Source organism: Coregonus lavaretus (genome assembly GCF_964263955.1).
Source record: "Coregonus lavaretus genome assembly, chromosome: 23".
Classification (NCBI taxonomy): domain Eukaryota; kingdom Metazoa; phylum Chordata; class Actinopteri; order Salmoniformes; family Salmonidae; genus Coregonus; species Coregonus lavaretus.
The window spans coordinates 28,137,075-28,154,169 of NC_140010.1; the positions used below are offsets into that span (position 1 = coordinate 28,137,075).

A 17,095-nucleotide genomic window follows, 5' to 3' on the forward strand; every position below is an offset into this window, starting at 1 on the left:
CAGACGTGAGTCAGCGCCTGGGGGACAGCTCCACCGACTCCTCCAGGTCAAGGCCGGACTCAGAGCTGTGGCTCCATTCCTAGGCTACTATTCACTCCAAACTGGTGTGACTCTCTGGGCCTCCAAGCACTTTTTGAAGTGGTTTTGTTTGGCTGTAGGCATCATTTTGTTCTGCTGAAGTCGCAGCCTCTTTTATTGTGTCTTTGTCCTGACGAAGCTTTAAGCCACAGACAGAACTTAAAGGCCACATCCTATCATAACATGAAATAAATAGCTCACCAGTCACCTGCCCAGGCCAAGCTTGCATCCCAAATGGCTCCCTATGTAGTGCATCACTTTTGACCAGGGCCCATAGGGCTTTACATGAAGAATAGGGTGCCATTTGGGAGTCTGTTGTTATTGAGCCCCAGAGGCCGAAGTCTGTAAACGCTGACCTTTCAGGCCAGACACAGCAGCAGATATTGAGTGAGCTTGTCCATAGGATGAAATTCATCTAATGTTTAATCTCCCACACTTCACTACAGGGGATTTTCTTAACTCTCTTTTGTTACTTTTTATGGTTGATTTAGTTTTTTGTCAGTGAAGACAAGCCTTTGATAATTCCCTTGGTCCTTGAAACATCCAAACATTCCTGTTCCATTACATACACAGTGTTATGATGTAGAAGAATAGGGTACACACACACACACACACACACTGAGAGACACACACACACACACACTGAGACACACACACACACACTGAGACACACACACACACACTGAGACACACACACACACACACTGAGACACACACACACACACACTGAGACACACACACACACACACACACACACACTGACACACACACACACACTGAGACACACACACACTGAGACACGCACACACTGAGACACACACACACACTGAGACACACACACACACACACACTGAGACACACACACACTGAGACACACACACACACACACACACACTGAGACACACACACTGAGACAAACACACACTGAGACACACACACACTTTTTCCAATTCAATATTAGTCAGCCCCAGTATTATGAAAAGGGACTGTGCTCTAAAACTATCATTCTAAACAATGACTGTTCAAAATAAAATTATCCTACTGTGCTCCCAAATGGTACACTATTCCCTATATAGTGCACTACCTTTGACCAGGGCCCAGTGGGCTCTGGTCAAACATAGTGCACTATGTAGGGAATAGGGTGCCATTTGGGAACAGCCCAGTGCTCTGTTGAGAGCCATCTGTTCACAGGTTGCATGGCAGGCTAATATATGATAAAGGATTTCTGTTGTCGCGAATGCTGATGGTGCTGTGACCTATAGGCAGGGTCACACATGGTGCCCCGGGGTCATATGTGTTCAAAGGGGATATAGCTGAGTTACATATCACAGTGATTTGACAGATCACACATGGCGGTTTCCAACCCTAAACAGGCTTAATGGGTCTGTTCTTTGGTTATGGAACCAATGTTTGTCAGTAATGATTTAGGTATTGATACAATGCTTTTTTGGTAATGATTGAGATAATGTATGAGGTCATTTCATAGATCCCCAAACAGCCTTAAATGTGTCTGTCTGTTTCAGTTGTCTGGTTTTGGAAGCAATGCTTTGTTGTTAATGACTGGGATATTGTATAAGGCTATTTCATTGGACCACCTGAGACAGGAGAGTTTTAAGAGCTGGCCTTTTGGGGCTTTTAAAGAGATCATAAATGGATGTCCAGAAAAGTTACTGGCTGTGTTTGAAAGTTGAAAAGTCAACTTCTGATCTCTCTCCTGCTGATGCTCTCTAGTCACCTGACATGGCTGTTCGGAGTGGTAGAGTGGTCCTCTGTAGCTCAGCTGGTAGAGCACGGCGCTTGTAACGCCAAGGTAGTGGGTTCGATCCCCGGGACCACCCATACACAACATTTTTTTTGCATATTATTATATTATATTATAGAGTCTAACAGAGATGATGTCAGGTTTTAATTAGCTTCGCTCTATGGGAGCACAGATGACCTCCACAGCTATCCTCTCACATACATAGATAGGCATCCTCTCCCCTCTGTCATTGTCATGCAAAGATCTGCCGGTCTCATGGTAATTGCCCCCCAAATTAACATAAACACATTTAGCATCTCCATGCCTCTACTCATACAAGCCGCTGATGCACGCCTTTGGAACATCTACATTTAAAAAGTATAATAAATCAATTTAATATACACCATGACAATAAATCCATTATTTAATTTAGGCAGTTGTAAAGAAAGATAGTGAAGAAAATGTAAATCAGAAGAACAGAATAGGAGTTGTGTACTGTATGTTATCCGGCTCTGCACCAAGCCATAGGCTGTAGGCTTGTTCATTTAGCTGACAAGATATGCTTATTCGTCCCATGCCATTATTTTATATTATATGATTCTATAGTAAGAAGAATATAATTGAACTTGGCTGAATAAAATAGAAAGTATATTTTTCCCATTCCGGAGCAAGTGCGCATATGAAGGCTATGTTGAGTATAAAAGTGATCATTTGAAACAGGTCCTATAGGCTACGCTAGATTTAGTTATTTGGAAACTTTAGTTGTGAATGATACAAACCTTAGAATGTCTTAGAAATCTAAACATATATGGGCTGCATGATGCGACTATAGGCTATTGCTGATTTGTGAGTCGCAAAAAAAGTGTGCGCTCTGTTCCTTGCCTCAGGCTGCACAACTGTTCTCTCATCAGGTGATCATATTTTCACCCATCAGAATATTCTCAATTTAATCTGGTCTTTACTAATATGTACAATTATCATTATCAAATGGGCAGGAACAGGGGGAAAAAGACATGTCATCCGAATGCACTCGAATAGCGAACGGAGGCCACTGTCCCACAAGTTTGTTTTTCACTCATGCTGGATAGGCGACTCCGGTTATTTCGCTACACACATCAACCACTGTTTGAGGAGCATGCTGCCTCTTGCTGCGCGACAGGTGATATTCCAACCAAACTCTGTATTCCATGGGCTCTCCAACCATGTTCCTGCAGCTACCCAGTGCTTCATTTGGGAAACCAAGTTAAATCTGTTCGGAAACATCGATAGTAAACTGTTGACAGCTCCTCTCTTTGCTTGCTTGAGAAAGGAATGAAGGAGAGAGAGTGGAGGAGATGGAAACGCACGGTGGTGATGTATTCAGTAGCTGAAGGTAATGTGAGCCTATTAATTATGAAAATAAATAAAAATCCCTATTACTAGGCTATTCAAAATCAAATGCAACTTCACTATAATTGTAGGCTAACTCTGTAAGCCGCCCTGCACAATCAATGAACTAACAGCATCGCCTAGGCCCATACGTTCTCTCCCAGACTCATGGATAGACATTTTGGAGCATAACATAAGGTAACCAGTCCATCCAGTATGCATAATAATACAGTCCACACTCAAAGAAGATTTACTAGATTTTGTTTAATTTGGGTGTATAGGCTAGACCAATTATGTTTTTCTGGATATGTAATATGCAGTAGGCTATGTATTGTATAATGGCACAATCATCATTTTAATTCAGGGTTTCTATCAGGTATGCGTATGCATAAACTCTAATATGCGTATGGGTGTTGAAAGAGCTGTCCATTTCGTTGTTAGGCTTTGGAACAACATCCATAATGACCATGTTTTACACTGTTTCAACCTGTTGTTGAACTTCTTTCTTCAAATCAATCACAGTGAGGTGAGTTTTAAAAGCACTATACTGTTTTGATGATAATGATGTGATTTTTGATTTTATTTGCATTGATGTCAGAGTGGTTAGAGGGACAATAGAGCGCTGAGTACCAGCCATTAGTGACCTGATGATCGTTAGCGAGTTGGGTACTACCAATGCATCTCCAGAGTGCATAAGAGGAGATTACTGTGACCCAACGGTCACATGGAATACGGTCAACGTAGCAGCCCTAATCATCATCATCGCTTCTGGGACAAGGTCTGCTCTATTGTATAATGTAGAGACTTAATATATGCCATTTAGCAGACGCTTTTATCCAAAGCGACTTACAATCATGTGTGGATACATTTTACGTATGGGTGGTCCCGGGAATCAAACCCACTATCCTGGCATGGCAAGCGCCATGCTCTACCAACTGAGCTACAGAGGACCTCTCTCTCTGGACAAGGGCAGTTTAATAAGTAAGCAGGCGAGCCAGGTGATGTGTTTTAATGGGCCATGGTTGTTTGTTAAGAGTGGGCTTAGAGACAATGGAAGGAAGTTGGTGAGTGATGTGTGGCCTGAGGATGTAGCTAGACTATCTACTGTTCACACCACTTTGCTTTGTTCTTGGTTACGTCCCAAATTCACCCTATTCTCTTTACAGTTCATAGGGCTCTGGTCAAAAGTAGTGCACTATATAGGGAATAGGGTGCCATTAGGGACACCACACTCCATGGTTATGAATAATACATTAGTATACATTAGTTTGATTCATGTTATTTGAGGCTCTACCAGTGGCGGCTCCTGAAAAAATTCTCAGGGGGGGCAATTTTTCTGATGATTTAGGTGACCTACACACATTTTAAAAAAGATATGTCCAGCAACAACATGAAGACAGGGGCAGCATATAAGTCAATACCAGAAGCATTTATTGACTGATCTCAAAAGTGTTGGCTTACCAGGGTTGGTGGAGCCCTCAGTTTCATCTTTGCCTCGCAAAGCTAACTCAAACACTCCGCAAAACTTCACACACTGGATTAGCCGGCTGAGGATGTGGCGGTTCTTGCTAATGTCGTAGTAAATATATTTGTTATAGTGAATATGGAATATGATATGTTGAGTAAAATGTTGTGCTAAGATCTATTTAGGTCAGGAGCTGGTTATAAGTTCTGTTCCTATCCAATAACAATGGACAAAAGGGTCCTATCTTGTCAGTTTCAGTTCTCCAGTAAACTTGTGATTATCAACACTAACCTCATCGTTGTGGCGGCGGACAGCTAGCCTGTATCCCTCATCCAGTTGAGTGGGAATGTTCACTCTCCCCAAAGCAGACAATCTCAAACAGCTATCCATGTGGGTCTTTGACAGCTCATGTTTCTTAATCTTTCCTGAAAGATGGTGCATGTCCGTTACACACCAGTCGCTGTCCAAGCGGTGCTGTCTGCCGTGCCGCCTTCAGGGTGAAAGAGTAAGCAGGGGGTAGCAGAAGACTGCATTAGCTACATCGCAGCCTGCTAGCCAGGTTTTTCGTTCGTACCAATTTTTGGAAAATCCTCGGGTGTAGGACTTCCCCCCTTTAGTAGAAACCTGTTGAATTATTAAATTTGGTCTGGGAGGTCCTAATTGTTTCGTTGCCAATTTATCTTCATTTGTTCGCCGACAAAAAGTAACTTATTTCAAAGAGACAATCGAGTTGCACTGAACGCTATAGCCATCTTGATAGTAGTACGTGAATTGATTGATGAGGCTACCCGCTCTTTTCTTAGTTACGTTCATGGTTATGTTACGTATGACGAAAGCGCGTAAGTGCAAGCCCTCAGAAACCCATAGAGATTGTATTGAAAGCTCTGATATTTGAAAAAAATAGATTTTACATGGGAGTCTATGACAGACTTCTGGGCGATTTTCAACCTGACTGAAATCGCCCCAAAAGGGGGGGGGGGCCATTTGAAGCACGACTTTAGCCTGATTGGACATTTAGTGGCACTGTGGCAGATCAGACGTCTAGATTACAACACTGATAACTACTGTTGCCGTGATATAATTGATTAGAAAAAAAATCCCTTCCTTTTCCCGTTTGGCAGTGCGTCGCCCATATCGCCCTATTGAACACACCGCCCCTGGGCTCTACTACTGTGTATTAAAGTCCAGTTTCTGGACCATTTCCCAGCTATGCTGATAGAAACAGGGCACACTATTCCCTAATGTACAGTAGTGCACTATAGGCTCTGGTCAAAGGTAGTGTACTATATAGGGAATAGTGTGCTATTTGGGACACAGCCTTGTCCAAATGGGCCACCACCACGCTCATGTAGTATTTCCTCCCTCTCTCTCTCCCCCTTGCAGCAACAGACTAGCGCCTAGCAACCATGACCGGATACAGCGGCTGAGGCACGAGTTCCAGCAGGCCAGGGGGGACGACGACCCTGACGACCGGAGACGCACCTACAGCTTCGAGCAGCCCTGGGTGAGTGTCTGAGACCGGGCTGAGAACCAGACCGGGCCTGCCTGGCTCTCCATGGATGACCTCCATGGACCCCCTCACTAACCACCACCAACCACCACCTCCACTGTCAGCCTAGGAGGGCTGCTAATACCCTGGCTGGCTGGCTGGCTGGCTGGCTGGCTGGCTGGCTGACAGGTTGACTGGCTAGCTGGTTGGCTGGCTGGCTGGCTACATCGTGGAGCCTCCTACTACCACTAACCTCACAACCACCGGGTTTGGCCTGCCCTGAGTATGGACTGTCCATTATGACACTGACTGAACAACCTCAGCCTATGGAGCTTCTTCTCATTAACTCCTCTATGGGTCTCCCACCTAACCCAGGCTCTTCTCTAATAGGGTTGTTCCATATGATTTCAACGACCGTAACAGGTTTGACGACTTCATCTTAAATCAGCCATAAATCCCCTTGTGACAGGGGAATGGAAGCTTGTTGTGTCCAACAGGGAGGGGCAATTGAATGCTAGCGTCACAATTTTTGTATTTTTAAAACATTTCTTGCCTGTCTATCTATCTATGGGTAACAGGGTTGATGTGTTATGCTCATCCCGCTCAGTTTTCTACCACAATACACCAGAAAATGAGTAGAACCAGCTCACCTGCTTTTACACTGTGACTATTAGATGTTCAGTCTTTTTTTCTTTTTTTAAGGAATAGTTTCACCATATTAAAATGAGAGTTCAGTTCATGTAACAAGGTTGACCTTAAAATGAGGGACTGTTTTTTTTTCCCCCTTAAAAGGAATCACTAATAACATGAAATAAATAATAATATTCAGAAATGACTTTGTCAAAGCAACAAAATAACTAGGGCTTTAGAATGATGGTGAAAACTTGTAGAACTGTTGGGGTTAAGTGGAGAAATGTTGGGGTTAAGTGGTTTAAAATCTTCCTAGAAGTCAGAGGGTGTATGGAGGGACATGTTAAAATCCTGAGTTTTGGCACTTTAGTCTTTATTCATATTTAAAGTCAGATTTATTGAATTCTCCATGTGGTCTATATTAAAAGGCACTTCATTGAATATAACAGGCTTTTATCGTTCAATATTGGTGCACAATTTCGACATTAAATATCAAAGGGACGCAAAAGGCACTCTTTTTGTGGAGTGACCCAGAAGTGCTCAAAGTTTAAGTTATAAAATACTTTGACAACCCCGTTTGTAAGCTTTTAAATGATATCAAACTCAACCTTTTTGACCACTTCTACCACAGGCAAACATGTATGGAAGGTTTTGTTCAAATCAAAAGGGGTGCAGTCAGAAAGGGATTGAAATCATATGGAACGACCCAATAACTCTTACAACAACGTTTGAGTCCCAAATGGCTCCCTATGTAGTGCACTACTTTTGACCAGAGGCCTATGGGACCTGGTTAAAAGTAGTGCACTACATAGAAAATAGGGTGCCATTTGGGATGTGACCAACATCTCCACCTGCATGTGTCTAGGAGCATGTGACCCTCTGGCACGCTCACCTGACCTCTAACCCCACCCGTCACAACCACCACCCCCATCGTACCACCCTTCTCATCCCATCTGCCATCAATGCTATCTGTTGGTCTGTCTGTCTGTCTGTCTGTCACTCACAAAAGAAGGACCCGCCCACCTTCTCATGGACCAATGGACTCCTGTCTGTGTGTGTCTAATTGTGGGGGGTGCTTTCAGTGTGATAAACACAGCTTGTCGGTTTTAACTGTGCCTTTTTAGAGAAGAGGTTTAGGTGGTGTGGATTGTTTTGGAATTTGTACTCTCTTTTGATGGCATGGCCACAAAAATAGGATGAGTGTTAACTTATGCCTTCATAATTCTTAAAGACAGTAAGACCATTCTATGATGTAATTTAAGGTATCTGGTCCCTATATTAAGACTGCACTATGTCCCATTTTACCATCCATTGCACCAGCAGTATGCCTTAAGTATACATTTTACATTCTGTCTGTTACGTCGTCGTAAAATGATGAATTATCAGCTAAATCATTTGCCTAATGGTTGAAAGTCACTACTTTAATATTTCTATATTGTTGTGTGATGTCTTTGTCCTATAACCACTGCTGTATATATTTAAATATTTGTTGTATTAACCTATACATTGTTATGACGTACATTTTTACTAATTCAACTTTCATCACTTAGGCCTATACATGTGTGATGTTGTTTTTAGTGCTGGTTTAGACACTGTCAACATGTAGCTTTTTATAATCTTTATATGGCGTTTATATTATGTTATCTAAGGTTTGATTTTAATGAATTTTCCAACAGTTGTAAACTGAGAGCTCATGAACAGACTCCATTGACCTCTGGGGCTGTATGAATCAGGTGGATCAGAGTAGAAGGACTGAGCTAGGATCATTCATTGTGATCTCAAATGCAGAACTGATCCTAGATCAGCACTCCTACTCTGTGACGTGTCATAAATACGGCCCTGGGCTTCTTTTATAGGGGATGATGATAAATCAAATAAAAAGCTTGGTCTTGTTTTGAGACACTGAGTGTGCTATGTGTGTGGGAAAGGGCTTTCAAGCTGCACTTTGTTTCTCTACACAGTAAAGCATGCACATACAGGTTGTGTCCCAAATGACACCCTATTCCCTATATAATGCACTACTTCTGACCAGAGCCTTATGGGGATAGGGTGCTATTTGGGACTCAGACATGGTCATTAAAGGGGCAATCTGCGGTTGCTACATCCATTTTTGGACTTATAAATGAATGATATGTACCCATTGATTCTTGAAGAATATAACTTATAAATGCCTCATGAGCTTAGTTCAACTGTCGTACCCCATCAGAACCCAAAATAAAAGCTTGTTATACTCCAATGTTTGTAAACAATGTAAATGTAAACAAACATTACATAGCCTCAAACATGGTTTAAACTATACATGTGATATAATGGATGGTCAGTCCTTGCATCCATAGCTCTGTCTATTACATTTCTCTAGCCCCATCACTCAGCCGTTTTAAAGTCCTTAATAATACCATCACATTGTTTGTTTACATTACTGGTAGAAAGCAAAGTTACCATGTTCCCATGACCGCACCATTTAAGGGACAGAGTCAGACATGATTGCCGTCACAATTTATTTCTAAATAACCTGAATAACCAACCTCTTACAGAACCGCACAGTAATCAACAGTAATTTTGTGTTATTAGATTTTTTTCCATGCCATACTAATTGCCATAGTATGGAAAATGGTAACATATGTAGCTGAAACTCAATTATGCTCCCTGTGCATATACATACATTGTGGCTTTGTCCCAAATAGCACCCTTTCCCCTATATTGCGCAATGCTTTATGCACTATATAGGGGATAGAGTGCTATTTGGGACGCAGAATGCATTTGTAGCTGTGTTATCATTAGAGTGAATTGATCAGAATAAGACGCCCTATACATCAGAACATTAACCCCATCAGTCCAGCACCACCCACTCCATTCCATTTAGCTTGAGGAGACAGACTCAGTACATAAAGTTCAATTAACATCTTCATGCCTTCTGTAGTGGCCATAGTGTCTGATCTAGAGTCTAGACTAGTGTCACAAGTCCAAAGAAATAGAATTACACAATGGGTAGACTACACTCAATATGGCCATTGGCCCACCCATCACCGAACGCTGACTTGAATGGGAATGTCTGTTCTAGTAATTATATTTCTATGGTCAAGTCTGCAAGAAGAATGAGTTCTCTACATACACAAGGTGAATAGAGTTCTGGGAATTCCATTCTGGGGCCCATAGGGTAAACAGTGAAGGGAGAGTACAGCCATGTGGAAGCACTGACCCTATCACTGTGAGTGTTCTTAGCAGGCTTTGATATTACAGGTCAGGCCAGCCCTGTGCATTATCTCCGCTATAGCCCGCTGGGGCCTGCTGTCTCTTTTCTCCGATGTCCAGCCTGTCTGTAGTTGTGTGCTGCAAATCACTTCCCTAATGATCCGGTTCTGCATGCTGTTTAGTTAGGTGTTCCTGGTTAGCGGAGGTTAGACAGCTCTACCTCTGATTGCTACCCCTCTGGATGGTATATTTCTCACTGTAGTACTTTGGTCCAGAGGAGAGCGGAGGAATGTGTCTTGTGTTCTGTCGGGAGAAAAAGTTTTGGAAATGGGTACTACCTAAACTCGTCCAATAAGAACACAGATTGTCACTTTGCGTTGCAAAACCTTCTGCTACGGTGTGACCTACTGAACACAACCCTGTTTCCTTGGGCTAATTCCATCACAGTGACTGATAGACTGGGATGCTTCTACGTTGGGGAACCTTTATTGCAGTCATTTACCACACTAAGAGCAGTGCATCCACAGGGGCTGCTTTCGCCAGCCAAAAGCATTATATTGCCTCTGTATTTTATCTTAGCGCCTTCCACATTCATTTTAATACCTCGATTAGCTTTATGGGTCGTGGTTTTCTAGCTTTGTTTCCTCATGTTACGAAGTTATTATTTCAAGACACTAAAGGGATCATCTATATCCAATGCCACCATATTGCAAACTGTAATTTACGTATGCAATATGTAATATGCGCAATGAAATTCACATCTGGAAATTACTATGCGATAGCTAGCGACATGGATGGAGATCAGCTACCTTTAGGTGTCCCTGGCCTGTTCCATGGTCTGGCTGGGATCGCCATGGCAACAGATAGAGTGCGACAGCACGTCAACAGCCCAGGTTATGCCAATCAATCCCAGATTGCAGGGATTCATTAGGTTTAATGTGGGTGTCTCCTCCCTGCGATGACGAGACACATCGCTTTATGGCTCTTCCACCGCTAGAGCGTGGCACTCTGGATGAATACTTGGCACAGCCCATCAAAGTAATTAGATAGCCTTTGTGTTATGACTGATCTGCAGCCATTACACCCACCTCCTCACTAATGAAAGATGGGGAAGGAGAACAAAGACGTGGTAGTTAGTCGTTACGCTGACATGTTTCAGTGTGTTCCATGGAGGATATATGGATGTGTGACTGAAATGGCACCCTATTCCCTTATATAGTGCACCATTGTTGACCAGACCCCGGTCAAAAGTAGTGCACTATGTAGTGTATAGGGTGCCATTTGGGAGGCATCCACAGTCACCTGCCAGGAGGGGTTGGAGATAAGTGAATGATGATGCTGTTCCTCCGTGGCGTGCCGTGGCATACACTGGTTGTTCAGGATGGTTAATGACCTGTGCTAGGGAGTCGGTTGGGAGGTGAAGAGAGGAAGCCATTTGCTTCATTAACACCACAGTACTAACATCCATCACATCTCATCTCCGTCCACCCTGCATCTCCAGCATGCTCCTCCGTCCTCTCCTCTGTCTGTCAGTCTAACCTCTGTTTGACCTGGCCACGATGAAGGACAAGAGCAGGTCATGTCTGGATGGCTCCTGGTAAGTGTATTGCAGAGCCATATATTTAGAGAGTTTGGCAAACCTTTAGCACCTATTTATTCATAGGTTCATGTACTGTAAATGCGTCCTAATACATTTGGTAGAATCTCAATGTCCAAACTAAATGTATGGCTCTGGTGTACTGTATGTCTGATAGTTGTGTGTGTTGAATAACCAGGATGTTGGCCCCTCCCTCTTTCAGCCCAACAACACCAACACAGGCCCGTACCAGACAGACAGACAACAGACGGGCCGTCACTCTGTGTCTGTAGAGGTGCAGAGACAGAGACAGAGGCAGGAGGAGAGAGACGCCTTCCAACAGGCGCAGAGACAGTACAGCTCCCTGCCACGGTGAGAGCGAGAGAGAGTCTGTGTCTGCGTGCGTGCGTGCGTCTGTGGAACAGAGAGACAGGGAGAGAACACACATAGGCCATACAATGTTTTCCACAGTCAACATAATCCATATCTTTTTTTTCAATTTACATTTGAGTCATTTAGCAGATGCTCTTATCCAGAGCGACTTACAGGAGCAATTAGGGTTAAGTGCCTTGCTCAAGGGCACAATGACAGATTTTTCACCTAGTCGGCTCGGGGATTTGGGCAAGCGATGTTTCGGTAACTGGCCCAACACTCTTAACCGCTTGGCTAACGGCCGTGACCATGGTATTATGCATTCATATACATAACATCAGCCTACTATTATCAGCCCACATATACAAATGGGTCATTCCTGTCAAAGCACAAAACCCACAGACACATATCAAATCAAATGTTATTGGTCACATACACATATTTAGTAGATGTTATTGCGGGTGTAACGAAATGCTTGTGTTCCTAGCTCCAACAGTGCAGTAGTATCTCACAATTCACAACAATACACACAAATATAAAGTAAAAGAATGGAATTAAGAAATATATAAATATTAGGAAGAGTAATGTTGAAGTGGCATTGACTAAAATACAGTAGAATAGAATACAGTATATACATATGATATGAGTAAAGCAGTATGTAAACATTATTATTAAAGTGACTAGTGATTCCATGTCTATGAATGTAGGGCAGCAGCCTCTAAGGTGCAGGGTTGAGTAACCGGGTGGTAGCCGGCTAGTGATGGCTATATAACAGTCTGATGGCCTTGAGATAAGCTGTTTTTAATTCTCTCGGTCCCAGCTTTGATGCACCTGTACTGACCTCGCCTTCTGGATGGTAGTGGGGTGAACAGGCCGTGGCTCTGGTGGTTGATGTCCTTGATTATCTTTTTGGCCTTCCTGTGACATCGGGTGCTGTAGGTGTCCTGGAGGGCAGGCAGTGTGCCCCTGGTGATGCGTTGTGAAACCGTAGTCTGGGGCTACGTCCCAAATGGCCCCCTATTCCCTACATAAAGTATGATTTTGACCACAGCCCTATAGGCCCTATAGGCCCTGGTCAAAGTAGTCCACAATGTAAGGAATAAGGGGCCATTTGGGACGCAGCCAGGCTGTATAACATTACCAGCCCCAGTAATCTGACATGATCTGACATGAGATAATGTGGTTACCTTTGATCTACATGATATGTGTGTTATTACAGAAAGTGGTGTGTCTGTCTGTGGCTTGTGATTGGCTGAGGGGTTAGAGGATAGTTCATGTTTGTGATTGACTGAGGGGTTAGAGGATAGATCATGCTTGTGTAGTGGTAAGCTGCTAAATGAGCTGGATTGGACTGTACTGTGGATGGTAGGTGTGTTGTGGTAGCGATGACTGTGTGTACAGGTGTGTGTGTGTTGGGCAAACCCTAATCAGTTTAGTTAACTTTAGGGGGTGGTTTTCCCCAGACCCTCCACAATTACAGTACACTAAACTTTCAAGGCCTGGTGGATGTTGAAAACAAGTAGCTCCAACCACAACAAATTGCAAACCTTGCTAGTTACCGTAGAAACTGGAGGAAGCGTGTGATCGAACTGCTCTGCAGCTGAACCATGATGATGATATACTGTATGCTAACTACTACAGTCAGTGGTGAGTTTGAACCAAGGGACACATTTTACAGTAACCTGAGATACACTACATTACCAAAAGTATGTGGACACCTGCTCGTCAAACATCTCATTCCAAAATCATGGGCATTAATATGGAGTTGGTCCCCCCTTTGCTGCTATAACAGCCTCCGCTCTTCTGGGAAGGCATTCCACTAGATGTTGGAACATTGCTGCAGGGACTTGCTTCCATTCAGCCATGAGCATTAGTGAGGTCGGGCACTGATGTTGGGCGATTAGGCCTGGCTCGCAGTCAGTGTTTAATTTTTAGATGGGGTTGAGGTCAGGGCTCGGTGCAGGCCAGTCAAGTTCTTCCACACCGATCTCGAAAAACCATTTCTGTATGGACCATTATTCCTCCTACACCAAACTTTACAGTTGGCACTATGAATTGGGGTAGGTAGCGTTCTCCTGGCATCCGCCAAACCCAGATTCGTCCGTCGGACTGCCAGATGGTGAAGTGTGATTCATCACTTCAGAGAATGTGTTGGCACTGCTCCAGAGTCCAATGGCGGCGAGCTTTACACCACTCCAGCCGACACTTGGCATTGCGCATGGTGATCTTAGGCTTGTGTGCGGCTGCTCGGCTATGGAAACCCATTTCATGAAGCTCCCAACGGACAGTTCTTGTGCTGACGTTGCTTCCAGTGGCATTTTGGAACTCGGTAGTGAGTGTAGCAACCGAGGACAGACGATTTTTACGAGCTACGTGCTTCAGCACTCGGCGGTCCCATTCTGTGAGCTTGTGTGGCCTACCACTTCGCGGCTGAGCTGTTGTGACTTCTAGACATTTTACATTTACATTTTAGTCATTTAGCAGACGCTCTTATCCAGAGCGACTTACAGTTAGTGAGTGCATACATTATTATTTTTTCATACTGGAATCGAACCCACAACCCTGGCGTTGCAAATGCCATCCCTGCCGGTCATTCCCTCCCCTACCCTGGACGACACTGGGCCAATTGTGCGCCGCCCCATAGACGTTTCCACTTCACAATAACAGCACTTAGAGTTGACTGGGGCAGCTCTAGCAGGGCAGAAATTTGACGAACTGACTTGTTGGAAAGGTCGCATTCTTTGACAAGTGCCATGTTGAAAGTCACAGCGCTTCAGTAAGGCCATTCTACTGCCAATGTTTGTCTATGGAGATTGCATTGCTACAGTGGGGAAAAAAAGTATTTAGTCAGCCACCAATTGTGCAAGTTCTCCCACTTAAAAAGATGAGAGAGGCCTGTAATTTTCATCATAGGTACACGTCAACTATGACAGACAAATTGAGATAATAAATTCCAGAAAATCACATTGTAAGATTTTTAATGAATTTATTTGCAAATTATGGTGGAAAATAAGTATTTGGTCACCTACAAACAAGCAAGATTTCTGGCTCTCACAGACATGTAACTTCTTCTTTAAGAGGCTCCTCTGTCCTCCAGTCGTTATCAGTATAAAAGACACCTGTCCACAACCTCAAACAGTCACACTCCAAACTCCACTATGGCCAAGACCAAAGAGCTGTCAAAGGACACCAGAAACACAATTGTAGACCTACACCAGGCTGGGAAGACTGAATCTGCAATAGGTAAGCAGCTTGGTTTGAAGAAATCAACTGTGGGAGCAATTATTAGGAAATGGAAGACATACAAGACCACTGATAATCTCCCTCGATCTGGGGCTCCACGCAAGATCTCACCCCGTGGGGTCAAAATGATCACAAGAACGGTGAGCAAAAATCCCAGAACCACACGGGGGGACCTAGTGAATGACCTGCAGAGAGCTGGGACCAAAGTAACAAAGCCTACCATCAGTAACACACTACGCCGCCAGGGACTCAAATCCTGCAGTGCCAGACGTGTCCCCCTGCTTAAGCCAGTACATGTCCAGGCCCATCTGAAGTTTGCTAGAGTGCATTTGGATGATCCAGAAGAGGATTGGGAGAATGTCATATGGTCAGATGAAACCAAAATATAACTTTTTGGTAAAAACTCAACTCGTCGTGTTTGGAGGACAAAGAATGCTGAGTTGCATCCAAAGAACACCATACCTACTGTGAAGCATGGGGGTGGAAACATCATGCTTTGGGGCTGTTTTTCTGCAAAGGGACCAGGACGACTGATCCGTGTAAAGGAAAGAATGAATGGGGCCATGTATCGTGAGATTTTGAGTGAAAACCTCCTTCCATCAGCAAGGGCATTGAAGATGAAACGTGGCTGGGTCTTTCAGCATGACAATGATCCCAAACACACCGCCCGGGCAACGAAGGAGTGGCTTCGTAAGAAGCATTTCAAGGTCCTGGAGTGGCCTAGCCAGTCTCCAGATCTCAACCCCATAGAAAATCTTTGGAGGGAGTTGAAAGTCCGTGTTGCCCAGCGACAGCCCCAAAACATCACTGCTCTAGAGGAGATCTGCATGGAGGAATGGGCCAAAATACCAGCAACAGTGTGTGAAAACTTAGTGAAGATTTACAGAAAACGTTTGACCTGTGTCATTGCCAACAAAGGGTATATAACAAAGTATTGAGAAACTTTTGTTATTGACCAAATACTTATTTTCCACCATAATTTGCAAATAAATTCATTAAAAATCCTACAATGTGATTTTCTGGAGAAAAAAATTCTCATTTTGTCTGTCATAGTTGACGTGTACCTATGATGAAAATTACAGGCCTCTCTCATCTTTTTAAGTGGGAGAACATGCACAATTGGTGGCTGACTAAATACTTTTTATCCCCACTGTATGTGCTAGATTTTATACACCTGTCAGCATGGGTGTGGCTGAAATAGCTGAATCTATTCATTTGAAGGGGTGTCCACATACTTTTGTGTATATAGTGTATGTTCCCTCCCGAGTGGCGCAGTGGTCTAAGGCACTGCATCGCAGTGCTAGCTGTGCCACTAGAGATCCTGGTTCGAATCCAGGCTCTGTCGTAGCCGGCCGCGACCGGGAGACCCATGGGGCGGCGCACAATTGGCCCAGTGTCGTCCAGGGTAGGGGAGGGAATGGTCGGCAGGGATGTAGCTCAGTTGGTAGAGCATGGCGTTTGCAACGCCAGGGTTGTGGGTTCGATTCCCACGGGGGGCCAGTATGAAAAATAAAAAAATAATGTATGCAGTAACTAACTGTAAGTCGCTCTGGATAAGAGCGTCTGCTAAATGACTAAAATGTAAATGTAACAGCGAAGCCCCAATATGCTCTGGACCCTACATTCTCCAGTCAGCAATGAATTATCACCAAGATGTAATCTCCTAGTCTCCGAGCTAGTACTTCATCAGTTCGGCTTAATCCTCTGTTGTTGATACAGATTCCCGCTTGATAAATATTTGAAGAAGCAGCTTTGTTTAAGGCGGAGATTTATTGTACAAATGTCTCCGATGCCTGGTCAAAGAAACATCCTGTGGCTTTGTGGTGTAATATCATTGTAATTCTATTAAGGCCAGTTGTGTTTAGATAAACCTGTTTGTATTATCTTAAGAATCTGATTGTTTACCTTCAAAATTCCATTGTATGACCAGACCACAGGCTT

At 43.7% G+C, this 17,095-nt stretch overlaps 2 protein-coding genes across 3 annotated transcripts in view; both read left to right on the forward strand.

The window, feature by feature from the left end:
* LOC311099130 (partitioning defective 3 homolog) overlaps positions 1-17,095 on the forward strand; it is a 227,359-nt gene that overhangs the window by 205,801 nt on the left and 4,463 nt on the right. For both annotated transcript variants that reach the window (XM_084139786.1, XM_084139787.1), the window contains 2 exons: positions 6,036-6,156; positions 11,763-11,911. In XM_084139786.1, the coding sequence (XP_083995912.1) occupies positions 6,036-6,156; positions 11,763-11,911 (270 nt within the window). The remainder of the gene's footprint in view (positions 1-6,035; positions 6,157-11,762; positions 11,912-17,095) is intronic.
* Positions 1-17,095, forward strand: part of LOC311099132 (integrin beta-1-like) — a 225,744-nt gene that overhangs the window by 36,630 nt on the left and 172,019 nt on the right. The window lies entirely within an intron of this gene.